Source organism: Drosophila elegans, unplaced genomic scaffold (genome assembly GCF_018152505.1).
Source record: "Drosophila elegans isolate 14027-0461.03 unplaced genomic scaffold, ASM1815250v1 contig_183, whole genome shotgun sequence".
NCBI classification, from domain to species: domain Eukaryota; kingdom Metazoa; phylum Arthropoda; class Insecta; order Diptera; family Drosophilidae; genus Drosophila; species Drosophila elegans.
This window is the reverse complement of record NW_024545550.1, coordinates 12463940-12491909: the sequence shown is the minus strand read 5'-3', so window position 1 is coordinate 12491909 and position 27970 is coordinate 12463940. Positions and strand designations below refer to the sequence as shown.

General features: G+C 44.8%; 7 protein-coding genes across 10 annotated transcripts; 4 read left to right on the top strand and 3 right to left on the bottom strand.

The window, feature by feature from the left end:
• Positions 1-168: 168 nt before the first annotated feature.
• LOC108141420 lies at positions 169-8865 on the top strand. 3 transcript variants are annotated; one of them, XM_017264798.2, is made up of 2 exons: positions 169-352; positions 7160-8865. In XM_017264798.2, exon 2 carries the CDS (start codon positions 7232-7234, stop codon positions 8567-8569), a length of 1338 nt encoding a protein of 445 aa, XP_017120287.1. In that variant the 5' UTR covers positions 169-352; positions 7160-7231; the 3' UTR covers positions 8570-8865. The 3 variants fall into 3 exon arrangements, with proteins under 3 accessions (XP_017120287.1, XP_017120285.1, XP_017120288.1); XM_017264796.2 differs by lacking the exon at positions 169-352 and adding an exon at positions 3663-3795; XM_017264799.2 differs by lacking the exon at positions 169-352 and adding an exon at positions 3674-3795 and having other exon boundaries at positions 7170-8865.
• A 992-nt stretch (positions 8866-9857) lies between these two features.
• On the top strand, positions 9858-14702 carry LOC108141537 (centrosomal protein of 131 kDa). Its single transcript, XM_017264977.2, has 8 exons — positions 9858-10076; positions 10135-10356; positions 10409-11780; positions 11837-11954; positions 12121-12258; positions 12319-12739; positions 13295-13950; positions 14024-14702. Exons 1-8 carry the CDS (start codon positions 10050-10052, stop codon positions 14448-14450), a joined length of 3381 nt encoding a protein of 1126 aa, XP_017120466.1. The 5' UTR covers positions 9858-10049; the 3' UTR covers positions 14451-14702.
• Positions 14703-14830: 128 nt separating this feature from the next.
• LOC108141292 lies at positions 14831-16531 on the top strand. Its single transcript, XM_017264559.2, has 9 exons — positions 14831-14988; positions 15045-15137; positions 15191-15300; positions 15356-15450; positions 15509-15637; positions 15690-15841; positions 15898-16042; positions 16100-16350; positions 16408-16531. Exons 1-9 carry the CDS (start codon positions 14923-14925, stop codon positions 16525-16527), a joined length of 1161 nt encoding a protein of 386 aa, XP_017120048.1. The 5' UTR covers positions 14831-14922; the 3' UTR covers positions 16528-16531.
• Positions 16532-16588: 57 nt separating this feature from the next.
• Positions 16589-17226, bottom strand: LOC108141293. The gene is made up of 2 exons (XM_017264560.2): positions 17084-17226; positions 16589-17028 (listed from the first exon to the last, which is right to left on the bottom strand). The coding sequence occupies exons 1-2, from the start codon at positions 17189-17191 to the stop codon at positions 16633-16635; spliced, it is 504 nt and encodes a 167-aa protein (XP_017120049.1). The 5' UTR covers positions 17192-17226; the 3' UTR covers positions 16589-16632.
• Positions 17227-17732: 506 nt separating this feature from the next.
• On the top strand, positions 17733-27648 carry LOC108141429 (tol-Pal system protein TolA). 2 transcript variants are annotated; one of them, XM_017264813.2, is made up of 3 exons: positions 17733-17964; positions 25774-25956; positions 26733-27648. In XM_017264813.2, the coding sequence occupies exons 1-3, from the start codon at positions 17946-17948 to the stop codon at positions 27221-27223; spliced, it is 693 nt and encodes a 230-aa protein (XP_017120302.1). In that variant the 5' UTR covers positions 17733-17945; the 3' UTR covers positions 27224-27648. The 2 variants fall into 2 exon arrangements, with proteins under 2 accessions (XP_017120302.1, XP_017120301.1); XM_017264812.2 differs by lacking the exon at positions 17733-17964 and adding an exon at positions 25583-25708.
• On the bottom strand, positions 19593-20735 carry LOC108141428. The gene is made up of 2 exons (XM_017264810.2): positions 20571-20735; positions 19593-20450 (listed from the first exon to the last, which is right to left on the bottom strand). Exons 1-2 carry the CDS (start codon positions 20721-20723, stop codon positions 19593-19595), a joined length of 1011 nt encoding a protein of 336 aa, XP_017120299.1. The 5' UTR covers positions 20724-20735.
• Positions 21667-22806, bottom strand: LOC108141427. Its single transcript, XM_017264809.2, has 2 exons — positions 22651-22806; positions 21667-22590 (listed from the first exon to the last, which is right to left on the bottom strand). The coding sequence occupies exons 1-2, from the start codon at positions 22804-22806 to the stop codon at positions 21736-21738; spliced, it is 1011 nt and encodes a 336-aa protein (XP_017120298.1). The 3' UTR covers positions 21667-21735.
• Positions 27649-27970: the final 322 nt, after the last annotated feature.

Sequence of the window (27970 nt, the reverse complement as noted above, 5' to 3'; positions counted from 1 at the left end):
ATTGTTGGCCTGACAAAGCGGGTAAAAAAATTACGCTTTCATTCATTAAAACTGGCATTGTTGCTGCCTTGGGTGTTGCTATTGCTGTTGTTGCTACTGCTGCTGATGCTGCTGCTGCTGTTGCTGCTTTTGGTGTTGCTGTTGCCGCGATCTCGAGCTCAGTTGAAAACACGTTACGCGCCTGTGCAGAGCGTTTTTGCGCTATCCAAACGTTTCCGATCCGATCCAATCCGATCCGATCCGATCCCAAGCCATCAGATTCGAAAGTTTTACGCCGCGTGCAGCAACAGCAACAGCAACTGAAAAACAACAACAGCAACAACAATAACAACAAGATCAACCATAACAATTCGTATGTTTCGTTTGTGTGTCCAAGTTTTAATTTTTTATGCAAAACAAACGACAGACTTTTCGGCTGGTCAACAATTTCTATTTTAATTGGCAGCAGCGCCCAGCAATTTAACATAAACGAATGGAAAGCTGACAGAAGTGAACAAGTCACCGACTCTTATTTATTGTGCATAATCAAGCCAATCAATGTGTTTTCTTTCATCCATTTTTTCGCCATTCGGCTGCCATTTACGATAAGCCACCGATCCACGCAGTGTCCAGAATTTGACTTCTCTTTTCACAGCGACAGCGACCCAATTTGTTAACTACCGCCATTATGTTATAATTGCTAAAAATTAATAAGTTCTTAACGAACTGCGTGTGCCAGTTTTGTGCGTGTTTCTTTCGCGCAGTGTACGCAAATTGGCAAGCGCCGTTAATTGGAAATTTTCTTTGTCAAGGTTGCGGGTCCCAATACGAATCCAATACGAATCCAATCGGAATTGGAATCCGACTTTGACTGCGACTCCGGCTCAAGTGCACGTCCGTTTGTGTTGTGTGTCAATTAGCGTGTTATTCAACCGCACTCGCAAATAGATCATTAAAATAAAGCACTTGGCGGCGTAATTGTTGTAATGATGTGCAAACATCGTCTGGGGCAGCTGGCAGTGGAAGTGGATATACTTGTATATATGTATGTGCATTTGGAGTTCTGGAATTGAGGAATTCTGAATTCTGAATTCTGAATTCTGGGTACCCAGTAATTAGCACATCGATTGACCACATCCACTGGCCAAAACTGGCTTCCTCCGCTCTGTTAGGCGAAAATAGGTCGACACACAGGGAAAAATACATAAATGTATGTGTTTATGGGTTTTATTAACTTATCAGAGAGATTTTAATCGTTTTTATTACATAAATTAATTACATTATTTATAAAAGTTAATTATTATCTCGTTTGAAGTCAATGAAGTCATTTAACTCATTATCATGATCAGAGATAAAGATCTCATATCTATAGATTTTTCTTTCTTCTTAGAAGATAAGAATCGATTACTGATATATTTATCTATCTACACCCAAAAAAAAAATTTGGAGTAGAAATTAAAGTATTGTAACACGAACTTTAAACTATTGGGTCTGAAAAGTTTCTCAATAAGATGATACTAATATTTACTTTGTTTGGATTTATGATACAAAATTTATTATAAATCATGCTTTCAAAACAAGTTGTTATTTAATATTCAAACTATAGAGAACTGAAGTCATATTGATGGGAGGAACTCCCAAATCGATGACCTATATCTGCTACATTTTTTCTCTGTGCCGAGTTACCAGTTTTCCAGGCTTTATGATGTGCCTGGCTATGTATATGGGGCATTCATTCCGTTTTGGGGCCAGGCCACTCCCCGCGAGCACAAGTCAAACGGCTTTTCCCACTCCACCTCCACCATGCGCCACTCCACTCGGATCCACTCAAATCCACTCTGCCACATCCCGCCGCCACTCCCCCGCGATTTTCACGGCCATCGGGGGAAAACGGGCGCCTTTGCGCGTTGGGACCCTCGCATTAGGGCAGCCCATCAAAAACGCTGTCTCTTCAGACTGTTCTGAATCGTAATCGTGTAAATGGCAAATACACTTTGCTCTCGCTATCAGCGAAATAATCAAACAGCCACGAGAACACAACACCAGCTCACACAATTTCGGTGTTGGCAATAGTTATCAGACCGATATGGTTTCGTGTGTTTTGGGCTTTTTTCGGGAACTGTAGTGCTCATGCGAACTTAAATACAGGAAGCTCACAAAAATGTGTGAAATAGTTGGTGTGATTTAAAAAAGCGATAAAACTAAACGAAGATAAAACATTTTGTTCATGAATGTTTAAGTGTTTACCATATACCTTTACTCAAATACAAATTATTTTAAATACTCTTTGAATTTTAATAAAAATAGCTTTCATGTATTTAACAATATTTAAGATCCCAAAAAAAATTGAATTTTTATTTACTGACATATTTTCTTAAGATGTTTGGAAAACATATAACAAGTGCTTATAAATATTAAAAATTGTCGTTGACTTATGATTTTATGTTTTCTTTATGTTTTAAATTACAGTGCCAAAAATTTGTCTTCAAATTCCCGTTATAAATTTGTTTATAAACCATAAAGATAAGAAGTTAGTTGTTTTTATCTGTATTGAAATATAATATTGTAAAATCACAATCTTTTTATGGAGAAAATTGTCAGGAATTACCAAATAATGTACGTGAAATTTCAGTTATACATGTTTGACCTCATTGATTTTATTTAAAAGTTATAAAGATTTCATATGGATTGTTTTTATCTGTATTGACATACCTATTAAATGGGCTACATGCTTTTGCAAATATCAGTTAAACGATTTCTCTAAATGTTGATAAAATATTAAAGAGATTACATTGTTGCAGCAGATTAATTAAACCAAAGTTCAGTGGTTTATTTTTCAAATATATTATTTATGAGGCACTTTTTGTTGGGAAACTTAATAACTGGTCCAGGGGCGTAGGTCGGGGAAGGGGTTTTAAGTTGTAGTCTCCCAAAACGCTCTGGTAAAGAATGAAAGAAAATTAGGCTAATACAAATTTAAGCTGACCCCCCTTACAATCAAATCCTGGTTCCGCCACTGAACTGATCTATAAATACGCCTTAATTGCAGTGGTCATAAAGCAACGACGCGCTTAATCTTTGGCTCATTGAACAACCACTCTCGTAAGGTAAATACGTGTCTGTCTAAGGCAATTGTTCCGCAAAGCTGACCCATCATTGGGCTGAGCAAATAAACAACAAAGTGAGTCAACGACAAGTTGTTCCCATTTGCCTGGCAAATGAACAGATAATCGAGACCTTATTGCACATTCATGATCAGCAGATCATGCGACTGCGGCACGTGTAAACTTGGTAAATGTTTACCGAAATAATTAATGCCATTTCGGTGGATTTTCTTTAATTTTGCCCGTCGGAAGTGTCCACTTTTGTGGTGCCTAAATGCTCCACCGTCCGGATGGTGCATAATTTGCCAGCAATTAAGTAATGTACACATCACTTTTTTTTCTAGTTTTCTTTTCTGGAGGGTGTTATGGCGTGCACCTTTCACGCAGGGCGCCTCTAGGGCATTTTTCTGTGGGCTTTGGGCTATGGGCTATGGCTATTAAGCGCCAGCGGCCAACAGCTTTTCAGGTATCTGGTATCTGGTATTTGGTATTCGTATTTATTTTGCCAGCCATATAGCCATCATATAGCTATATATGCGCACGAGCAGAGCGATAACCGCCGACGAGCGACGACGATGTGTGTTGTGTTGTGATGTGATGTGACTCCAGGCATTCGAAGTTGCTCGTTCAGTTTGCTGTTTTCTGTTTTCAGTTTTCAGTTACGTTTTGGCGTTTTACGGTAACGCAGCGGACAGTTAGCCTCCAATTATAGGTGCGTCTATAGCTCCCGACTTTCCAGTGTGCCAGTGTCAGTGTCAACAAATACCAGCAATAGTTATATATTTTGAGAAACAAACTGCAAACGTGTAAATATCGTCTGAGCGCCTTACGATCGCTCATACGCCGCGTTGGCCGCTGCTAAAAAGCCGCTTACGCTTACCGTTCGTGACTTTGACATTTGTGGCCGTTAAATTGCCCATCTATAACGAATTGTCGCGTATCTTAAACACGTTCTAGAGTACTCATATACGATATATAAGCCCTAGCCGAGGGGACACATTCCCCAACGTGCCCTGGCTTTCTCGGTACCTCATAACCATAAGTCCCATAAAACGTATAAAAATATTTACAACTAATTATGCGGCCAGGCGGCAAAACACTCTCGCTGGATCCATCGAGGTGCCTTGAACTCGGTTCGCTTGGGCTCTGGCTTATGTTTTTCTTCAAGCCCGTCCGATTTCACTTTCTTTTCGCGCCGTCTAGGGCCGTTAATCACATGATTGGGTAATACTCCAGTGCCCAGTTCCCAAGTTTCCAAGTTCCCAAATTCCCCAGCTCTCAGTGCAGCCTTATCGCTGCGGATTATGCTGGCCCGCTTATCAGGCCGATTTTGGCAATGTCTTTGATAAGATTACCGCTTCGACTTGGCACCCTTTCGTCTGATATTTATGGGCCCAAAAACCCATAGCTCTTGGCCAAGTCAACCCAAACGCAAAGTCAAACCCACATCCATACAAAGTTCCCAAGAGATGTAAACAGATTGCAATTGTTGTACTCGTTTTTCCGTTTTCAGTTCACACAGCGCTGACCGAGTTTGTCTGTGGCAATACAATACCCTCCCCCTCCATAGGGTCTGCATAGGAGACCGCGGTAAATCCGAAAAGGTTCAGGAAGGGGGCCGAGAAAAGACTAATTTGATCTGGCGCATGATAGACGCACCCAACTCACGCAACTGAAGAGGGGGAGCTGCCAAATCGAATTTCTAAGGCAAAAGCTTTTTTATTGCCGCGGGTTTTGTCTTAGCTTCTCAATTCACACTTTGAATCCGAAGACGCAGAGAATTTGGGTGAAATGGGCATAAGAAAGTGGCCATTCCCTCGCATTGTCAGGAATTTTTTTTTAACATATTGCTCTTGCTTTCGCTCTGAGATCAACAAAAGATATTATACTGTATAGAAACAAAAACCAAATCAATTTTTACGTTGCTGAAGCTCATAATAATCACAAATTTTGTTTGCCAACATTTGAAGTTTTTGGGACACAGCAAAAGCAGTGCCATAAAGAAAAGTTTTTGGAAAAGTATAATTCAAAACAGAACATTTTTATAGCATGATTCAAGAATTTGATTATTTTAACATAACTAAAATTAAGATGAACATTTTTTAAGCTTGATTCTAAAATTTTAATATTTCAACACAACTAAAACATTTTTCAAAAGTGTGATTCACACTTGTAGTTAAACTAATAAAGTTGAAAAATAAGCAAGTTTTTTTTGTTTGTTTACTTAATCTTAGCTAAAGTTTTCATTAGTCTTTTTAAGTTAAATTGATTTATTAATAATCTAGCAAAACAGTCATAAATCCCAGCCATAAATTTCGATTTACTGCAAACCTATTTGCATATCTTCAAGTGATCTAAAGTTGTTAGTGTTATTATATTATTGTGCAACAAAAGGCGCCAGCATTGAGTACTCTAATAATTCCCAATGGTGTTTCACTCTCGTTCACCTTATGCAAATTGGTAACGAAAATAGCCAACAGTGCACTTCATGCGGCTGTACACAACAGAAAACGGCTATTTCAAGGCCAATTGGTTGAATGCGAAGTCGGCTAACCGTTTGCCGGGTAACCGAGTGGGAAAATAATATACAAATATAAATAGCAAATAGCAAAAAACAAAAAACAAATAGCAAACAGAGAGGCGAAAACAAAATATTGCTATTGGGAGTTACTTTGTTGCTATATGTGGCAGCGATCTCTGGCCAGAGTTTCATCCCAGTTGTGCGCAATTAACACTCCCCCGGTTCATAAAAAACACACACATTTGCCAGCTAAGCCAGGCGGCAGAGTTGAAACACACGAAAAATTCGTTTTCGTTCGCTTTTTATCAGTTCCAGACATTGTTTAATTGTTGGTCATGGGGCCCAACAACAGGTTAACGAAAATATTATAGTAAACTGCGCTACGAATGATTAAGTTAGTGGGTCAATTAAAAAATTAGGCAAGATTAAGGCAACTCTAAAGTTAAATTTGTAACTAAGGCAATAAATTGGGTTTAAAGGTAGTTCAATTTCCCTAATTGATTTGATGGAGCTCGACTTGGAACTAAAACAATACGAAGCATTTATCATCAACAGACTGAAAGTAAAAATCAAAAAACCCAGGGGCAATCGAACGCGTCTAGAATCTAAAATTTACGAGTGCCTGCAATGCACACAGGTCTATAAATTGCAGCTCTTAATTCAATTACCCCGCGAAGTGCGACGGAAAATGCTAATGAAAATGGGCTGGCAATGAAAGTACATATGAGTACATAGTGTACTATATGTATTCCTATCAGTTCCGATCGCATACGTGCGTTGGTCAACTGATGGCTTTTACGGGGCAGCCACTGTCACATGGTGGTGATCGATCTGGATCGGAAAACGGATTGTCGATAATTAGGTTCCCATTCTAACGCTCGGCCATTTCAGTTGGTCAAACTGTGCCATCGATCTAATTGATATTTAAGCAAGTTTAGCTCTATCAGCAATCAACCGGTATTTGTTTTGGGGCCTTACAATAGCCCAGTTGGCAGTGACTGACCCTGGAACGCTCACTGCCATTGCCACTGTCATTGGCTGGAGTTGCGTAATTACGCATACGCCGTGTGTAGCGATTGCAAACTGTTTGCCTGCGAAAGTGAGTTGGCGCAATGATTTATTCTTGAAGTGTCATAATCAGCTAGATTGGCATAGTAGAAGAGTCTCGTTTTTAAATGTTTGTGATTAGGTTCTTAGGAAAGCCCCGACACAAAATTATTAAGTTATTCATCAGCTTTTAAATAATATTATAGGCATTTCCGGAGATATAAGTAAGTTACTACATGACTCACTTCGCTTAAACAAAAAACCCAAAGTTAAGGGCCCTGCGATAAGATACAATTTCGCTACTACTAATCTACAGTCAGTTTAAGCTAATCAAACAAAATTGTTGCAATTAGCTAAAGGTTTTTCCACTCTTTCACCAAATGGCTCAAATTGTTATGGCTTGAAATTTGCATGATTGAAGACGAGTGATTTAATTTTTGCCCTCTCGAATGTTTTATTAATTTGCATTGTTTTCGTTTCTTTTCTTTTCTGCAAAACCAAAATCCAGCGACCGTTAGAGTGAACGACGGAAACGGAAAGTAAAAGCCCCGATCGCGACCAGATTCCAAGGCACACCGAAATGGCCGAGACAGTCAACAACAACAAGCCGAGCATACAGATCCGGAGCGGACTGCCCTCCCCGCTGCCGGACAAGAGCCCCTCGCCGGCCACCAAGCTGCTGATCAGCCACGGCAAGCCAAACTTCACCATTCCCAAGTCCCCGAAGGCGGATGAGAACGGAAATGGAAACGGAAACCCATTGGCCAACGCCAACAACAACTACAATGCCTATAAGAGCGCCAACAGCAATGCGGTGGTGGCCAACAGCCAGAAGTTCATAGTGGGCACCAAGTTCAATGGAGTCTTCAAGCCCTCGAATGCGGCGGCCACATGGGTCTCCAATGCCAATGGCAATGGTAACTCAGAGGCTGAGAACGAGGCAGCCAAGGTGGTGCTGCGTCGTCCCAAACTGGCCGATTCACCACCACCCGCCGGCGAGGATGCCAATGTGCCGGAGTTCATCAGGCGTCAGCGTCGCATCCAGGAGCGACTGGCCAAGGAGAACGTGCTGGACTTCGAGAGCCGCCGCAGCGGGTACTTCACGCACGTCATGATCTCGCCGGACTCGCCCAACCGCACCTCGTTCGTGGAGACCATGGCCAGTCCGGCCATAGTGCCCGCCCTCGAGATTCCCGCCCCGGTGGCCGAGAAGCAGGAGGAGGAGGTGGAGCCCCAGGTGGTCACCCCTGCCCTCGTTACTGAGCCCGAACAGCAGCTCGGAGGAGTCAGCAATGGTCACAGCCAGGAGGAGGAGGAGCCTGTTACCAATGGTCATGGCGAGAAGCATAACTCTGAGGTGGCTCCTGAGGAGGTGGCCCAGGCAATTGAGCAGGTCAACCAGGCGGTGGCCGGCGAGGAGGAGGCGGAGCCAGAGGTGGAAGCTGCTCCAGTGGCCAGTGAGAGGAAGGTAGAGGAGTCGGAGTCCACTCCCGCACCCACTCCCGTGGAAGCCAAGGTGGAGGTGGTTCAACCAGCTACCCCACTGCAGAATGGAGAGGCAGCCACTCCAGTGACCAATGGCCACAAGGAGGGAGAGCAGCAGGAGGAGCAGCAGGAGGCCATCACTATTTCGCACACCAATGGGCAGAGCAGCGGCAGTGCTCCCAGCATACCCACTCCGGATCCCAGTGGCGCCTTGGGCGTGAACTTCGAACCCAAGACGGTGGTCAGCTTCTCGCAGGAGCTGGGTGGCGGGGAGAACCACTACCCGGACACCGTGAAGGTGGTCAGCGAGGTGCCCGCCGACTCCGAGTCCAAGTCCCAGGCGGAGCTCAAGGAGCTGACCAAGCTGAAGTTCGACATCAAGAGCGACGAGCAGAACGAGGTCCAGGTGACACCCGTCCTGCGAGCGGACTAGAGGATCGCCTCACTCAGGAGGATCAGGAGTAGTGCAATTTGTTTGTTAAACAACAAAAAAACCATCAACTATTGTATTGTATTTTGTGTTAGCTGCTAAGTTGATTACGAGAAATGTTGCCAAATTTAATTTTATGCTTCGCACATCAGTCAGTATCGAGAGTGGAGTAAAATGGAGACTTGGAGTGGAGTGGAGTAGAGTGGAGTGCCCAAACCCGTTGAGGCCCTTGCTAAACCAAACTACGTTTATTGCAATAGACACCATTTGCTTTATTTAAATAAATTATTATTATTGAGCATGCGACTTTGAACTGGATGGTGCTTCTTGATACCTGAGACATGGTATTGATATAGGATTGGATTCTACGTGTGGGTTTCGGTAATATTTATAAATAGACACAAACATTTTCAAAATCGAGCTATTATTTTAAAAGTTATTAGACCTCTGCCGGCCCTCTGCCGCGCCTCTGCCACGCCTCTGCCACCTCTCTGCCACTGCTCAGCCACTGCTCAGCCAGAGAGAGCAAAAGAGAGAACGACAGAACTGGTAGCTAGTGTTGGCTATGCATTTCTCACAGATGGCGCCAGCTAGACTCAGATTGTTTTGTTAGGAAATATTTAATTTGAAATTTGTAAGGCTGAGTAAAGGGTATCTAATAGTCGGCAAACTCGACTACAGAGTTCTCCCTTGTTTTATTTGCCTTTTCGTAGAGTACTTTAACTTGTTTCACAAAGATAACACTATTTTTGTTTGTACAGAGGCTATTGTCCATGGGACTGTTGTCTTAGAACTCGAAGGGTCTTATATGGCGCATTGGATTTTGCCATCGATCTATCTTTGATAACTCATGGGGAATTATTGCGTTTCTACTAAATATTTAAAATATGTTTACAAGTCGGGGGAGATAGCAAGCAGCTCTGCGAATGTTAAGACCACGAGCTCAGGGAGTGTGCGTGCTGAAGGCAGTGGATGAATGAAAACCGAAAGTGTTTGCCGATGTCTAGCATTGAACCCCGTGCTGCGACCTTCGCTTCGATATGCTCCAGTCGCAATCAGTTGCCCTCCGTGATTAATTGGTTCGCCCGTGTGCGATACTCAGTGATTGATTGCGGGGGACCGAAGTAATAATAGTTAAATCATAATTCAATGGACTGGTTGTGGAGTGGTGTTGCAGGGGTGAATCATGGCGAGGAGGTCGCCTCACCTGTTCCGGCGATCGAGGGTGGGTCAGGTGCCGGTGGTGCCGGTGGTTCGGGTGGTAACCATGTCAACCTGTCCTTTCGGGGGTTGCAGTGCTGACCAACATCTGGCCTGCTGCTCCTGACCCTCGTGGCTAGCACACATGCGTTTAATCGATATGACGGCGGTGGTTGGCCAACACAAACTGGAGTTGGTCCGTCTAGAAAGTTAGTAAGCAGTAGGCAATGGCAGGACATTCAGTTCGAAAAGTATCTAGATGAGTGCCCAATTTTAAGCTATTATGGATTTATGTCTAAAGGGCTCGCAGGTAGGTGATATATCAACCCCTGGAGGATTATCTCTAAAGCGCCTTCTTCGGGCCGCAGATAAACCTCGCCACACGACAGAAAACGAAGCCCAAGTACACCAGTCGTTCGCTGACGACGCTCCACAGTCCGTGTCCCCATTTCCGGCCCCGTTCGGCCAACTTCCTGCAGCAGCGCAGTCGCTCCTCGCCTTTCCTGGGCAGACCTCAGTCGGCGGACCCCAAGTTTGGCCGTCGGTTGAGCACCTACTTCAGCGACAAGGAGCTGAGGCACAGCGGAAAGGTAGGTGGGGCACACACCCATGGGTGATTGCTGTTATAACACTCTCTTCCAGCGACAAGTCTCCTCCAACGATCTGCTTAAATCCCTGCTGGAAGAGCCCATCAAGCGCAGCTGGCTGTGCCGCAGCAACTGCAACTCCTCTGAGTCGGACTACTCGCTCCACAAAAGCAGCGAGGAGGGGGAGCAGTTCCCGGTGGCCATGTCATCCGTTGGGGGAGGCGACAAGGGTAAGCCCTACTCCGGCCTCAGCAATGGGGCCCTGCTGCAGTGCACTGCCAAGCCAGATCTTCCGGGTAGAGTCTCCTTCAGCAAGCCCAATATGCACGCGGACCTGGACTCCAGTGACTGTGACAATGACAAGCAGGAAGTGGTGCGCACCAGTATCTCTGCCCCGGGACCTTTGACCCTGCCCAGTTTCCTGGGCAAAGTGCAGGAGCAGGCGGATGCGGCTGGGCAAAAGAAGTCCGTGCACTTTGGATCCACTGCCGCCGAGGGAGAGGTGCTGGCCGAGACCTACGAGTATCCCAAGTGTCCCTCGGAGAACTGCACTTGCAGCACACGATCTTCCTCCACCACCAGCACCAATGAAGCCTCTGCATCGGAGGTTAAGTGTGCCTGCGATGCGCCCAGTTGCCGGTTTGTGGACTCCTCCCAGGCAATGGAGCCCACTGAACCAGCTGCCATTCTCCCAAAGGCGCCCACACCAGAACTAAATGTCATTAGGGAGTACAAACAGGTGGTGAAGAATCACTTGGGCACCGAAACCCTCAACAACATTGAGCCACTACCCAATTACTTGGACAAGTACGCCTCTCCCTCGAAGGAGAAGCAGAACAATCTGTCGGAGACCAAAAACCTGGCCACCAGCACCTCCTCCAGCAACAACAGTGCCCCATCCTACAGATCCACCTCCAACCCAAGGAACTTTGGGGCCGAGAACAACTTTTTGCCAGCGGTGCAAGATGATAGGAGGTCCTTTGCCAATGCCAGCTCTGAAACCGTCATTAACAACTATCTCAAGGTGACCTCAACGCCTTCATTTGCGGCCAAGAAAAAGGAGAACGTGAAGCCAGCCAGTGCGGATCCTATTGCCAGGAGCAGCAAGTCCAAGGTGACCAAAACAGCAGCAGGCAATCCAGGATCAGCTCCCTTGGGAAAACTGAAGAAGGCCATCAGTGTGGGCAGCCTGCGGGAGGAGCGAAAGCTCTCGGAGTACAATCTGGACAAGGTGGACAGCTGGATGAGCATGCAGGACCAGAAGCAGTTCGACCACAAGCACAAGCAGGCACTGGAGGATCTGGACGAGAATCAGGACAACGATACCGCCTCGCAGCTATCCCTGAAGTCGAATGAGGACTCCCGGGACTCTACCTACGATGAGATAGTGTCCGTCATTAAGGAAATCGAAGAGGACAAAAAGAGGGGTAGGTTATGGAATGGATTTATAAAGGGTTATTTATAATCTTCTTGTACTTTACAGACAACTTTTCCGAGCGAATTCCCAGTGAGCTGAACTTGAAACTGGATTCCCGATGCGAGACTGCCGAAACAGTGACTCTAAGTGAAGGAGCAGTTCCCGAGAGCGGAGATAAGTACAAGTGAGGAATATAATATATGAGTGAACAGGTTTTGAAAATGCTTTCAATGCTTTGGATTTGTTTGCTTTTGTTTCTTGCTCGCAGCAACAGCACGGCATAGACTTAACTGCTTTGCTTCCTTGCAGTTTATATTCTCATGGAACTCATAACAAATTATTTTTCTTAGGGACATCTTGGCCTATCTGAACAATGTGGAGAGCAGCTGCGACAAGACGTTGATGGAAACACGTCGCTCCATGCCGGACAGCAATCGATCCGAGGTGGAGTTTGTGGTGGAGCCCGACATCACTGATGAGGTGCCCAAGTGGGTGAAGGTTATCTTAATCTCTGCAAGTTTCCAACTAACTTTCCCGCTCCAATCCAGGTTGTCCGAGCTGCTGATGCTGCCCAATCACCAGCTGGCCAGAAGGGTCATTGCCCTGAGCCTGCGGGCCAACGAGTTGGCCAACGCCATCCACATGTCCAAGGAGCACGTCTTCCAGCTACGCGGTGAGAAGCAGAAGAGCCTACGGGCCGAGAAGTCCACAGCTGCGGCCAAGCTGCGCGACCAGAAGAAGCACTACGAGGAGGTGGTGACCCGGCACCAGGGATTCATCGAGCAGCTGCTCAAGGACAAGGGCTCCCTCTGCGAGAAGGTGGCGGCCCTCACCCGTCGCCTTGAGAGCCAGAACCAGGCCTGGGAGCACCGCCTGGAAACGGAGCTGGCCAGGACCAAGGAGACCACCATGGCGGGCGAGAAGATCCGAAGGGAGCGTTGGGTGCGCGAGAACACCAAGAAGATCAAGGTACTTAAGAACTAGAAGCCCTGCTCAAGTTGAGTTTAAAATACGCTCCGAGCAAGAGCTTAATCTGTTTGTCTATGACTGGAATCATATATGGCCTATAGGTCATGGAACACAGGATTCACTAAGCTCTTAAAGAGTTTAATTTTTTGAGTATTCGCAGCTTAAGGCAGTCTAATAAAACCTTAAAGGCGTAATTGATTGACAAAAATTGCCTTTAAAATTCTTAAGAAATAGCGGTCCATCGAAAACCAATTTTTAGAAGCAAAATTGACCTTACTTAGCTGAAAATTTCTTAAGCATGCATTACATTTTAAAATTACTATAAAAATACTTTCCAGTCTATCATTAAAATTAAGGATAATAATAATGAAAATGTATGTTTAATTTCTTTAATCAGATAGCTATTCTAACAAGACATTTTACATAAAAAGATGAATGTTTGCGATTCCATGAGCATATGATTCCAATTAGCCTTTTATTTCGATTTAATCATCATAAAATTCTGGGAGCTGAGCTATGTTTGTGAGCTAATTATCCCATTACCTTCCCCTTAAGGAACTCACGGTAAAAGGTCTGGAGGCGGAGATCAACAAGATGAACTGCGACCACCAGCGCGAGGTGACCGAGCTGAAGCGCAGCCACCAGATGCAGTTGCTCGACGCTCTGGAGGAGGCGCGCACGAAGCACGAGCAGATCGAGACGAGCATCCGCGAGAGCTGCGCCCAGGACCGAGAGGCCATCATCGAGAAGGAGCGGACGGCCATCCGCGAGCGATTCGAGCGGCAGCTGGAGGAGGAGCAGAGAGCGCATGCAGAGCAGCGCCAGAAACTGAGCGAGGAATTTGCCGGGGAAAGGGAGCGCCTGCAGACGGAACTGCGGCAGCGGGAGAACGATCACCAGGCCAGGAGACAGGAGGCACTGCGGGAGCAGGAGCAGGAGCTGGAGCAGGCCAGGTTCGAGATGCAGGAGCGCATGGCCAAGCAGGAGGAGAAGTACCAGAACCGCATCAACACCATCGAGCAGCAGTACCAGGCGGACTTCGAGCTCTGGAAGACGGAGCACGAGAACCGGGCCAAGCTGGCCCAGGCGGAGAAGGAGAACGCCATCAGGCAGCACTACCGGGCGGAGCGGGATCGCCAGCTGGATGAGCTGGTGGTGCGTATGGAGGCCGATGCACTGCAGCACGGCGAAGAGCACGAGCTGAAGATCAAGTGAGTAGGAGCTAACTAAATGACTAAATATCATGTCATAGTGCCATAATGTCATAAATCCTCCCCTTTTCAGTCGCCTCAAGGAGAAGTACGAGAAGGACCTGGTTCTGGCCGAGAATGTGGAGAAGTCGCTGCGGGAGAAGTACGCCGAGACTCGAGGCAAGCTGGCGGAGGCGGATGCCCAGGTGCGGAACAGCCAGGCGGAGGTGAAGCAACTCCAGCTGGAGCTGAGTCACAGCAAGAAGATGTGCGGCGACATCATCATGGAGCGGGACCGACTGCGGGACAACCTCAATGCGGACATCCAGAGCGAACTGGGGGTGCTCAGTGAGCGGCACAAGCAGGAGATGGATCAGCTGCAGAAGCGCGTCCACCAGACCATCCATCGCCAGGAGGAGACCATTGAGATCCTGAAGGGCGACAACGATGCCCTCAGGCAGCAGTGCCTGAAACTGAACGCTGTAATCAGGCAGCAGCGCAAGGATTATTGCGTTAAGTAGGAACATTGGAGATTAAACTACGGGAAAACTATCTTAGCTTATAAACAAATGCATGGGATCTACAACAAAACTGCTTTGGAAACTCAATTTAATTTAATAACTGAGTAGGCTAAAAATAGAGCCTAGACATGCAATAGTATGAATTTAAAGATTCATCCTTCAGATTACTTTTATTTAACGCGCAAATGTAGGTTAGGTATAGCTACCTAGATAGTATATTTAACAAACATTTTTTATAAAATAAAAAACTAATTAAGCAAACAAGCTATAAAGATAAACACTTTTTGGAGCTGTATTATTAAATTAAAACGGCTATTTTTTAAACTACGATAAGATCGATAGGCAGAGTGGAAACATTCGATAGCTTTCAAGGCGCTATGGTATTTTGAGGGAAAAGAGCAGCGGTCACATTACACGCGGCACAGTAAAAGAAATTTGCTTTGAATGTTTTTATTACAAATTAAACCGCGCAATGGATGTTTTGCAAGATTATAATAGGTACTCCCATATCGGCAATAGCTTTGGCTTTGTTTGCAGGGTATGTAAGGTGTCTAAAGATAGAATAACTTGATTAATCAAAGATTTTACGCACAGACCATGGAAAGACACTGTGGAATGCAGCAACTGGCGTCTTATGAAAAATACGAATTTGTTCAGCTCCTGAAGATTCTGAATGCGAAGGAAAAGGTGAGTGAAAGGTGGAATAAACATACCCATTTATAACAACTTATATATTATAGATGCTGGCCGCCAGATTCTTTTGCCAGTTGCCCGCCAATGTGGGCAGTTTCCGGGTGCTCCTCCAGTTGCAGGAACTCCGCATCCTGACGGCCACGCAGTACATCCTTAGGTGGGTTTGGAGTCACTATCTGAGTTCCCCCACTGATCAGTTCATGTATTCACAGAAAGGAGCACTCGGATCAGCTGCAGGTGGACTTGATCATATTCCTGGAATCGGAATTCGAACTTCTGGCAAATGTCTTTCTCTCAGCTGCTTATAGTGGGTTTTCCATTAATACTAATGATATATCCTATTAAACTACATTATACACCTTCAGATGCCGATTTTGCGATGAGGTTAACTTTAATCCTAACAACAGCATTGGGCCATCTCTATTCCGGCCTCGTTAGCAATCCTAAAATAAGCAGTTTGGGCTATTTGGAGCCCCTGTGTAAAGCCCTGCCAGGTGGGTTTGTCACCATAATAATTCCTAAATACTAATGTTGCCCATTCTTCAGATGATGCCCTGTGTGTCTGCATGAATATGCATTTAAATACCCTGCTGGAACTTCACCGAACGGAGAGTATAAACGAAGCATTTTCCAACTTTAGCGCCTGGATCAATGAGGGTGTGGACGAACTGACTTTTGTGAAGCACCTCTGCGATAGGGTACTATATCCCTACAAAAAAATACACACATGTCCTTATGTAATCCCTATTTTCAGCTCTTTGTTGGCCATCAACAGGAAGCTCTTCAGTACCTTTTCAAGCAATCGAACTCTGAAAACTTTAGGCAATGGAAGTTTTACCTAATTTTAGTGCAGTCTATTGCCAGTGGAGCCAGTCCCGAAAGCACTGTATATATTAAGAGTAAGGATCTCTTTGCTACCTGTTCGCCTAATTCTATTAATTGACTTTTCCATGCAGAATATCTGAAAAATAGACTTTTGCAAACCGCATCTACCGGCTGCCTGACATCCCTTCTTCACTTGCTGCTAACTGCACGAGCTGCCACTGCCTCAACCATGGATATTCAGAAAAATCTGGACAACTACGCCAAGTGGTACAAGCAGAACATTGGTGAAATGACTTACATACTTGGCACGGAAAAGTTTCAGGTCATTTTGGGTCTCCTGGAGGAGGCTTTGCCATACGAAAAGGAGTTGCAATATTTGGAGGTTAGTTATTACTAAAAAATTGTGACCAGATATACATTTATGATATTTTGCTTACAGATACATGTCTCGATTGCCATTTCACCTGGCGGTCGACTCGTTCAGGCCTACAAAACCAAGTGCCGAGCACAAGTGTCTCAACTTAAATTGGCAGCAAAGAGAAAAGCTTCAAGGGATTAGATACGAGGTAGGATATTTCCTTGTAATTACTGCAGTGCAGCGTACAAATATAAATTACCCATGCGTTGCCCTCAGATACTTTATTTGCCTCTGAAAATATGTAAATTAATAAGCTACCACTTGTTTCTGCTTTTCGCTTATGAAACATTTTGACTTTACGGGCTTCAACTGAAGTCCGTCGCATTCGTCTGCTCTGGTGCAGATGAATCTCTTGTGAATATTGCAGTCTGCAGACTCAAACTTGTAGAAGCCATACTCGTGTTTTACAAAGGCGCATAGTCCATCGTTCACGAGTTTGGAATGGATCGGGGAGTACTCGATGGACTTGTTGTTGGAGACGTATCTGTAGTTCTTTTTCTCATGAGAATTCAACCCGAACCAGTACTCGTGATCCTCGTGGTTAAATTTAGTTTCCATTTGAACCAGGGTAACTTCGGTGTTCAGATCAGCCAAACACATGTGGTGTTTTTGGCACTCAATTAAGGCATCAAACCAAGAGGCCTGTGGTACAGATTACTTAGCTTTGGATGACCTTCGTAGTCTTAAAATCACTTACTATTTTAAGACTGAAATAGAGACATATTCCCTTTGAATTCACTTGACCGATATGAAAGTAGAGCACTAATATGGAGAGATGGCAAAGAATCCGCACTTGAAAACTCATTGTGTGCTTCGTTTGCTATATTAAGATGTACTGTGTGGATTTTGAAATGTAGCTTATTCGAAGAAGAGCTTATAACCTTATTATACCATGGTTATATCAATTTTACTTATTGAGGCTATTTTATGTGTATAGGATTTTTTCTTAGCTTGGCTTTGTAGAGCAATGTTTTAAGCTTTGGCTTTAGCTCTTAACTACTTTTTGTTTATACATTTTTATAATGGTATTCTGACTATAAATACAAAATATTAAATTGTTCAAAGTTAAATCAAATGTCCTTAACTAAATGAAACATCCTACTAATTTGTTTTAAATTATCAAAAAATATTTCTTTACATATTAAAAATGTTTGGTTGTTATTCTCAACTTTAGTTAGGTTTCTTGAATATCTTAGGGGTCTCCTGGGTTTGCAACCATTTTCCGTCGGTATGGCACCACTTGGGCTAACAGGTTCCACACCGAAAGGCAGAACGACGCCAGCGTTTCCAAACTCAAACACAAAATAGTAAAAGATACAACAAAAGTAGCACCGCTTCGGGTTCTGTGAGTTCAGGCGGCTACTTTCGCTTTGAGTTTATACGTTTCTGTGCTCTCGACGCAGTCGGACGTTTAAAAATAAACGCGCTCCTCCAAAAATACCCAACTCGCTGGCCACAAATAAATCTGAACAAATTCGAATTACCATCCGATCAAGTACAGAATCCGAATATCAGTTCTTCGACTCTAAAAACACCGAGAAAAAACCGAAAGTTTCAAAATGTTCAGCTCGATTTCAGGTAAAGCAAACCCCACCGACGTTGTTCATGTGAAAGTTTTGAAATTAGAAATCTAAGTCTAAGCAAGCCGTATGTATACGTATCCGATATATGCATCCACGAATGGCTATATCTATATGTATGCATACCTACGTGCAGTGAGTGAATCAATCGTAGTCAGCATATGACCGCATTGCAAGCAAGGATGGCAGTGCACACCAGTTACATCATCATCAGGGGAGCCAGGAGTAGGATGGCTGGAGCAGCTGGCCACCCGGGAATTGGCTTTGCCTTTGGCTTTGGCTTTGGGTGGGGTTGGCCAACCGGGCGTGTTCGATCCGATACGGGTCGCAATAACAAAAACTTAATTGTCTGCTACCGTGGCTCCATGATGATGATGATGATGATGACGACGCCGCGGATGATACGTAAGCCAATTATGGCGCAGTTATATGTAGCTTCAAATGGACTACAAGTTGCTGTTCTCGCTGGCACATCCCACATCCCACAACCCACACCCAAAACGCAGATACGTATATATAATTATAGCTGCCTAGATACACACTACACGTATCGGCGAGCATATATACTTTGTGTCTTCAAAGGGGTTATGCTTTATGGTGTTTCCTTGAAACGAAACACTTATGCTTTTCCAAGTGGGTGCAAATCAAAGTTCTGGCGTCCATCTCTGCTTCCGATTTCTGAAATTCTTCAGCCATAGATTCCACTTAGAAGACCGTCTGGTCAAGCATTGGCACTTGAGATAGGCATCTTTATTCTATTATACAGATTATATGTAAATCCTATATATACCTAATAATATTATCTGTTTTCACTCAATGCCAAACAGATGCATCGAAATGTAAGTAACCCCAAATGGTGAACTTTCCACGAAATTAGCTTAGTTGATAATGCTGTTCAGTTCTAGACTAGATTCCTTACCGACTGCGTAGTGAATCGATCTTTAGTAGCTGCATCTTTTCCTTTCCCGAACACATTGATCTTGTACAGCATGCCATTGGGATTATCAGCGGTTTATGCTAGACAAAACATTCCTTTTGTAAATTATGCGGAAACCAATTGGTATAGGTAAAATGATTGATTCGATTCTAAACAATTCTGGCTGGCTTTTAAGTTCAACATTTTTAATTTTGATTGACTTTTTCAAAGCTTTGTAAACAAAGACAAACCTAATTAAACAGAAAATTCATATTTTAATATGGCTTAAGTATAACTTTAAATCTTACAAATGTTTAATAGGTTTTTCTAAGCATTCCTTTTTATAACTTTATGGCAATATAGGATTTTTAGAGTCACTTTTGAACCTACCGAATATAATTTATCTAAAGACTTAAGTGGCAACCTATTGATAATATGGTTTCAGATGTTTTGTCATGTTTTTTCTTTCTGGTTTGCAGATGAAGTTCTAATAATAATAATATGGTTTCAGATATTCTATCATGTCTTTTTGTGTTGTGGTTTGAAGATGAAGTTCTTTTGTGTTTAACTTGTAGCCATTTGATCATCAACATAGTAACATGGTTAAAATTCAAATTTATTTTGTGAAAGCTCAAACATTCTTGGAGTCCCTAGTTGTCTATTGGTCCGCCTGGTTGGTGGGGTTGTCTGGTGGTGGGGGAGTGGTGCTCTTAGGCCGCCGGAACTGCAATTGCCACAGTGGTTTCTGCCTCTGCCGGCGTAGCGGTAGCTGCTCCTCCTGCACCTCCTGCTCCACCTGCCCCTCCCTCCGCTGCTGCCGCAGTGGTAACTCCCGCTGCTCCTGCCGCCGGAGTGACAGCGCCTTCGTCCGGCGCGGGAGTGGCTTCTCCAGCGGCTTCTCCTGCGGCTGGAGTCGTCGCTCCCTCTTCCTGGTCGAGCTGGTCGACCTCCGAATCGACCTCCTCGCCCACCTGCTCCCCGCCGAACTCCTCAAGCTGCTGACCCTCACCTCCAGGCGTCGTGCCCTCCTCCTCCGCCTCCTTCGAGGACCCGATTTCCGTTGAATTCGAATTATCAGCTGGCCGTGAATCGCTTTCCACACTCTGCTGCTGGATCCCCGCCGCGTGCTTCTCCTTTTTGGCCGCGTCGTGGTGGAAGTGATGCAGGTGCTCGTGGCTGTGGTGCTCCCCGCTGCCGCTGCTGTCCGCCGTGGGATAGGCGCACTTGGGCTGGTTTTGCTCGCACACGAAGTACTTCTTTTCCTGGCAGTTCACGTCCAGCACGACGGTGCGGTTGGGCCGGATGCGGATCTCCAGGCAGTCGTCCATGTTGGAGCGGTGCGTCGGCTCCACCATGCCGGTCTCGCCCATGTAGCGCACCAGCCGCCCGCTGCTGATGTAGGTGAAGCGACCCTCCGTCTGCAGGTCGTTGCCCCCGAACCAGTAGTCATCCAGGCCCACCAGCCCCGCCATGTGGTGGACCAGTGCGTTGAAGTCCTCCGGACTGGACACGTCGGCCAGGTTGAGGCCCTTGCGCAGGCAGTTGTTCTGGGCCCCGAACCAGTTGATCTGCCAAAAGATTTGTCATTCTGTATTTTGTAATCACTCAAAGGATTGTCTTCGCAAAATGTCCTATAATCCAAGAGCTAGCACCTACGATATAGAGCAGTAGCTGCTCACTGTTCTCACCTTTTTGAAGGATACGTAGTAGCACTTGCCGTTCACCTCTCTTAAATAGGACTTGCCGCAAGGACCCTTGTCCTTGGCCTTCTTGCTCTGCTTTCGGCCGCATCCGAAATGGACCGCCATCAAGGTCAGTATCACAATTGATAGGATCCTCATGGCTGCCAGCGGAACTGAGCCACCTGTCCAGCCAAACTGTACACATGCGTGCCGCTCCCTGTTCTATATATACCCTTTTGTGGGCGTGTCATCTGCATTATCGGGAAGCGGTCAATTTCCGGTTGGAAAGTGCATTTTCACTCGTTGATAAAGTCCGACCAATTGATTAATTGCAATTAGTAATGGTGATGCTCACTCAGAGGGTTGTTACACCAGTTGGTAATTGTTCACTTACCATCAGTATCAAAATCATGCTGGTGCTCGTCAGTCTTTCAACTCAAATGGAAAAATAGATTTCCGAATTAACGGACATTTTTAATAGGTTGCCTAATTCAATCATTCGAATATTTTAATGCTTTTTATCAAGTACTATTATTTTATTTACGTTGTATGTTGTTAGTGACCTCACTTAAACGTCTTATCTCCCAGTTCTTCTACTTATAGGTAGATATATTTAAGCATTATCTAACTGTGATCTTAAAATTAAGGTTTTTGGGTCAATATCAATATTGGAGAAGCTCTGCTAACATCAGTTGTTTATATATGCATCTGCTTCGTATTAAAGCTTTCCTAAAGTCTTATCGTTAAATAACCTTTTAGATTAGTTTGCAATTTTTTATCGCAAATTATGTGTCTTAAAGTATACAACCATTATTTAAAGTTAAACCATAAAAGCAAATGAAACTTACACTTAAATAGCTTTCAACTTTAATTTCATTGATGTATAAAGAGTGAACAAATTTTCTAATGTCTCAAAATGCTTGTATAATTATCAATAGATTTTTTGATATTTTAATGATGTAACCCCTTTCTATTTTTCCCAAAAATATCTTTTTTGAAAAATGGCTATGCAGGGAAGTGACCTAAATTTAGCACTTCTAAGGCCATAGCTTTTCTTAAACCATTAAAGCAGCATAGTTATTGCTAAATCAAAATGCAGGCATTATTATTTGCTGTCGTTTATTTGTGATCGAAAGGAAAGGCGGGAATCATTTGGACAATATTCTACAGCTCAGGTTGCTGCCGCAGTAGTGGCCGCTTCGGCGGCTTCGGCCGCTGCACCTTCGGCGGGTGGAGCAAGTCCTGACGGGGCGGCAGCTCCTTCCACGATGGCGGCTCCTTCCGCAGGAGACACTCCTTCGGCGGGTGGAGGAGTTGTTGCTCCTTCTTTTCCCTTTTCATTTCCTCCCTCGACTGCGGCTGCGGCTGCGGCTGGAGCTTCAGTGACCTCGGGGGTTTCACTTGCTTTCGGCTCACCCGTCGCGCCTCTTTGTTCTGTTGGATTTTCTGGTGCGGCAGTGGTGGCATTGGCCTGATTGTTGTCCAAATCCGGCACGTCCACCGCTCCGGCCGCCTCCTCCGAGTCCTGCTCCCCGTTCTCCGGCGATCCACTTTCGATGGGCTCCTGGCGGTCCAGCGCCTCCTCCTCCGCCTCGCCGTCGCCACTCTCGCCGATGTCGTGGTGGAAGTGGTGCAGATGCTCGTGGCTGTGGTGCTTCGGCTTCTTGGTGTCGTCCGTGTCCTCGCAGTAGCGCTCCGAGCAGATGAAGTACTGCCGCTCCTGGCAGTTGTCCGCCGTCACCATGGAGACCTGCGCCCGGATGCGCACCTCCAGGCAGTCGTCGCACTCGGAGTGCTCCATGGGCAGCACGTTGCTGAAGTTGCTGTAGTAGCGCACCAGGCGCCCGTTGCTGATGTACTGGAAGCGGCCCTCGTGGTACAGGTCGTTGCCCCCGAACCAGAAGTCCTCCGTGTTGCCCAGGCCGCTCAGGAAGCCGATGGCTCCGTCGAAGTCCCTTTGGTTGCCCAAGTCGGCCAGGGTCAGTCCTTTGCGCAGGCAGTTGTTCAGGGCCCCAAACCAGTTCATCTGTAGCAGGATTGGTAGACTATAGTCCTTGAAAGGGGTTACCTCGTCTAGCTACCTCACCTTCTTCACCGAAAAGTAGTAGCACTTGCCGTTGATCCTGCGCAGATAGCGACGTGCACACGGAGGTCCTGAATCCGTTCGCATCCCCAATCCCAGGACCTCGTCCCGCGGCAGGATGCCCAGCAGGGCCACGAGTGCAGTCAGTAGATGCTTCATTTGGATGGCTGCCGCCGGTGCACAGTGTCCGGCTTCGAATCGCCTCCTGTACTTATATCCTCCGCTGGCAAGCAGTGCGTCCAATCGATCTGCAACCCATCGGAATATCGCAACATCGGAGGTGCTGGTCCGGCATCTGGCTAATTCAATTACAAGTTCATGCCTCCGGAATGCCAACGCCAATGTCGTGGGCCAATTTGTTCAGCCGCCAGTGGGTCAGGTTTAGGGTCATTCAATTTAATTGCCTATTAGCTACACTTGAAGAAACCGAGGCGGAAGTTGTAACAGCGGGTTGGCATTACAAGTGCAATGTCTAAATGCCTTGATTTGTTTTACATTTCTGACTGTTAATTTTTTGTTACTCTTTTATTTCTCTTAAACTATACCTCATAATTGATCATTAAATTAGAATAAGTATAACATTTCGTTTAAAATGTAATTACCTTTTTTTAAAATACTCTTTTTCCATCCAAAAATCAGACAATCAATATCTAAATTTTTTTCTCTTTTAAATGCTGTCATTCAACTGACAAATAATATTTTGTTATGAAATATGAATTTCTTATTCTCCAGTTTAAAAGAAAAAATTCACTCTGTACATTTACCATTTATAAAACATATTTATTTTTAGTTTGTGCTGTCAATCTAAATGCTAATTGCTTTTAAAGGAGTCTATAGTAATGCCCAGCCCAACCCCTTCCAAAAAGCAGGGAATTAAGCTCTGCGATTCGATCAATTCCAGTGACTCCATAGTCATTAGCATAACCCGCCCAAAGGGCTCCATGTCTGGGCTGCCCTCGCTCCTTCCGATTATTGATTTACCTGGCGAGGCCATGACATCAGCCATTGGATGTCCCTGGGCCAGGACACGAATCCTTTGGCCACTTGGCCTGTTGCCAGCTGACTCAGTTGACCTTCATTCGGATGACGATTGTGCCGGGGGCCCAAACAATTGGTGGGGCGTGTGAGCAACATGCCACCACTTTCTGTCTATCTGCCACGCGCTGCCACCGTATATATACGTATGTATCGTATCTCGATTGTGCATTTGTAGCTCACATGACATCATCAACATCAGAAACAGCAACAAAAACAGCAACAGTAGCTGCTCCATCGATTCACCATGGGTTGTAGCTCTTTTCAGGCATCCAGAACTGGTGTGGAACGTGAGTCGGCAGACCTCAAATCGCAGTTACTCATAGATATTCATTCCAGCGATTCTCTGGTGGCAAAGGTGTGTGTGCTTGTGTGTTCCAAACTGGGTTCTCGTGTACCCCAGCTACAGGTTTTCCTCTATTCCGAAGCTTCTGCGCATTATCTGCGCTACAACATCGTCATCTACATCGACAAAAACAGACAAAAAAACAACAACAGAGAAACAGAGAAACAGAGGCTGTGAGAGCCTGGGCTCTGGGCTTATTGTGTTACCTTCTGGCCATGCTTCTAGCCGGTTTTCAGTTTTGACCACAAACAGCCGCAGTCTCGAATAAAGACTGCCAAGAACCAAACCAAATGCGTCGTATTTCGCAAATGCTTTAAAAAGCTTGATTGCCTAAGGAATTCCACGAGTGTAAGCCATACAAATGTATGATTAGCGGATTAGAAGGGGGAATATTAAAAATTATATATCCTAATTCAACATATGTACATGGTGTTTGCCTTTTCGAAAAGGAAACCTTTTTAGTCTCTTTTCATTTGATTTTAATTTTGTGATTACCACACGTATGGCGTGTGTATTTTAAGTACATTTTAATACGATTTTAATTTCGAAAACAAAACACAGCAAATATATTTAGCAATGCATGTTCTCTCTATACATAATGTTTAAATTGTAGAATGCACGATTATTTAGAATTACATTTTTAGATATTTAGTAAGTTCAATGCCACAAACATTTTGTAGCCATTAGTAGCTTACATTCCTTTGGCACACCCTTTTGGGGCGGTGGAAGGTATTTTAACACCTCGATTGTGCCCCACACATTCCCCAATCTTGATATGAAGTATGCCGCAACCGAAACTATTATTTTCGCACAATTTGCAGCCTCCGCGGAGGCGTGTGGATCATTAAATGCGGAATGAAATTGGCCGAAACTAAATTATTTGAAAATGGGCCGAGGGGTGAAGCCATTAAAGTATCTCTCTCTCGGTAGAGAATTGGAAAAACAACAACATTCCCGATCGCAATCAGAAAGCGTGAAGGGAGGCCCCTAGAAGCCGAGGCGATTTCATTTAGCGGTTCCCCATTATGACATCACATTCAGCGAATAATTTGAATATTTGCGCTTTGTTTAACCCATTTGCATATATGTTCGAGTGTATACCACCAAACAGTTCTCGCTTAAGTGTAGACAAAGGAATTCCTCGGCATTTCCTCGCCCGTTTCCGTTTCGCCTAACCGATTCGGACCCGATTCCCAGTTTAATGGCACAATGTTTCTATTTGAGTGGGCGCACACGTCACTCCAAGTGAATGCATATGCGAGGGGACAGCAAAAAGCTGCCGCTCGTTAATTTCTATTAAGTTGCGAATATTTCTGAGAGCGGCTAATTTGCTTTAAATTTTAAGGCTGACGCCATGGGTCGCTCGATCACGATCTTAGCAGCACCTAGTTGCGCAGTTTCTATTTCCATACACAAAATACACCAAAGAAACTGTCCCTTGTCTAATCGATTTTAGTCATGCAAATAGTTCATGCTCCAGCTGAATTTGTTTATGTTTCGGCAATTACCAGTCTGGAATTTGGAATCTGAAATCTCTCATCCGATCGCCAGCTAATCCCGCTGATTAAAATCAGGCTATAAATTATAATTAGCGCCAGCTCAGAGCTTAGTTAGCATTCAGAGAGCCAGTCAGCAGTCAGCAGCCAGCAGCCAGCATGTTTCCCAGTCGCCAAAACCAAAGTAATCCGATCCAACTAATCCGAGCCCACTTACAATGCAAACCATTTCCTCATCTGTTCCCGCAGCCTCGTTGAAGAACTTCGGCGACAAGACGGCCAACCTGTTCAGCAAGAAGAAGGATGAGGCCGAGAAGCTGGCCAGCGACAAGGCCGCCGAGGCCCAGAAGTTGGCCGAAGAACAAGCCAAGAAGGTGGGCCAGTCGGTGCAGCAAACCAAGGGAGAGGCCGAGCAGCTAGCCGCCAGCACGGGTGAGTAAAGGTTCAGTAAAACAGTGGTCCAAAAGGGAGGGTTCACTAGGAAAACCAAAAATATATCATACAACATCCAGGAAGCTATAGGTTATTTTTAGAAGACTGCCAAAAAAGTCATAAGCAAATATAAAATTTAGCTAATTTTTTGGGAAATGTTAAATTCGCTCTTGTCTATTGAAGCTATAATAATTTAAAATTTGTAAGCAAAATTTTGAAAACCACTTTTCGTCTTATAAAGTGTAGATAACTTATGATTCAAATTAATTTTTTATAACGCTTTTGAAAACGCTTTTTTGCTTTAAATTGCAGGTATTTAAATTTGTAAAGAAAATTTACAAATCAATTTTCGTCTTTTAAAGTGTAGTTATCTCACATTACAATGTTTTTTGATGACACTTTTGAAAATGTTGTTTGCTTTAAATTACTAGCATTGTTTTTGATTCCTAAAAATTGTTTTTCAATTTATCTAAAACGCAAAACTTTGAAGCACATTAAACACAAGGAAACATAATAAATGGATTCCTAAAAAGACGCAGTGACGCAGTAAGTCCAATCAAGAAAATGCTGTGTGTTTTAGAAAAAAATTTCCAATAATATTGAAAGTGTTTTTATATTTATGAAAAGCACAGAAAGAAAAATAAATAATGTGATACAAAAGTTATATGTGTCTTTGGCAAGCATTTTCTAAGTTAGTTTGAATTTCTGGAATTTAATTAACCCATTTTGAAGTCTTTACGAGTTGTGCCCTGCTAATAACTGCTTATCCTTTGCAGCCAAGGAAGCCGCCGCTCTGGCCACCGCCGAGGCCCAGAAGGCCGGCCAGGTGATCGACCAGGGCGTCAGCCGGGCCGCAGGAGCCGTCAACCAGGGCAAGCAGGCGGTGGACAACACGGTGGCGCAGGCGCAGGCCGCGGCCCAGAACTCCAAGCAGGTGGCGGCCAACGTGGCCGAGGCCTCCCAGCGGGCAGCCGCCAACGCGGTGGACCAGACCAAGAAGGCGGCCAACGATGCCATCAACAAGAGCGTGAAGGCCGCCGAGACCGTGGCGGACCAGAAGCTGAAGCAGGCGGAGGGCGCCATCGACGGGGCCATGAAGCAGACAAGCCAGGCGGTGGACCAGAAGCTGCAGGAGGCAAACCAGTACGTCGACCAGAAGCGCCAGTCCGTCGAGAAGAGCGTCCAGGAGGCGGCCGGACAGGCCCAGGAGTCCGCCGGACAGCAGGCCAACGCCCTGCTCGGCAAGCTCCATCTTGGCTCCAAGTAGACGCAGTCAGCCCAAATATCTCGATGTGAAAACGCTTTAGAAACAGAAACAAAAACAGAAGGGAATTTGCTTCAATGTAACGAGTGCCAGTAATGTGATTGCTAAATCCTCAATTGAATATATATACATACACATATTTTTGGAATATCGCGCGGTAGAATTATTTTGTATATGCAGCCGCTGCTGCTGCTTTTGATGTGAGGGCATTTCGGCACATCTCTGTCCGTACAAAGTGTAATTAACCCCTTCGTTCTTTTTCGGTCGACTTTTGTTACTTTGAGGCATTTGATATTTTGTATACAGCGACGTTGAGTGCGCTTTTAATATACGCATATTTTGTTTATGTAGAAATGTATGATTAAGTACTTTTAACTCTTGCACAATGCATTGCAAATGTGTTTTTAATATATTCGACTCGAATGAGATTTGTGGTTTTTTAATCGGTGGGAAATTACGGAAGTATTATTGTGTGATTAAATTTAATTGTACTTTATTGGAAACATGGTTAGTTAAATACGTTGAAGAGCAAAAAATATGGCACAGTAAACAGATTTATGGGAAATGTATAATATACAAATTTCAACCAAGGCGCGCAATGTAACGGAAAACATTTATCTGGCCACACTGCATTGACATATTTTACATGTTCTTACCTGCACTCTACATTTTTTTTCTGACTGGCGCCATCTAGCTGTGGGGCAAACACTTTAAAAGGTTTGGAAATTAATAGGGGATTACCGTTAAGGG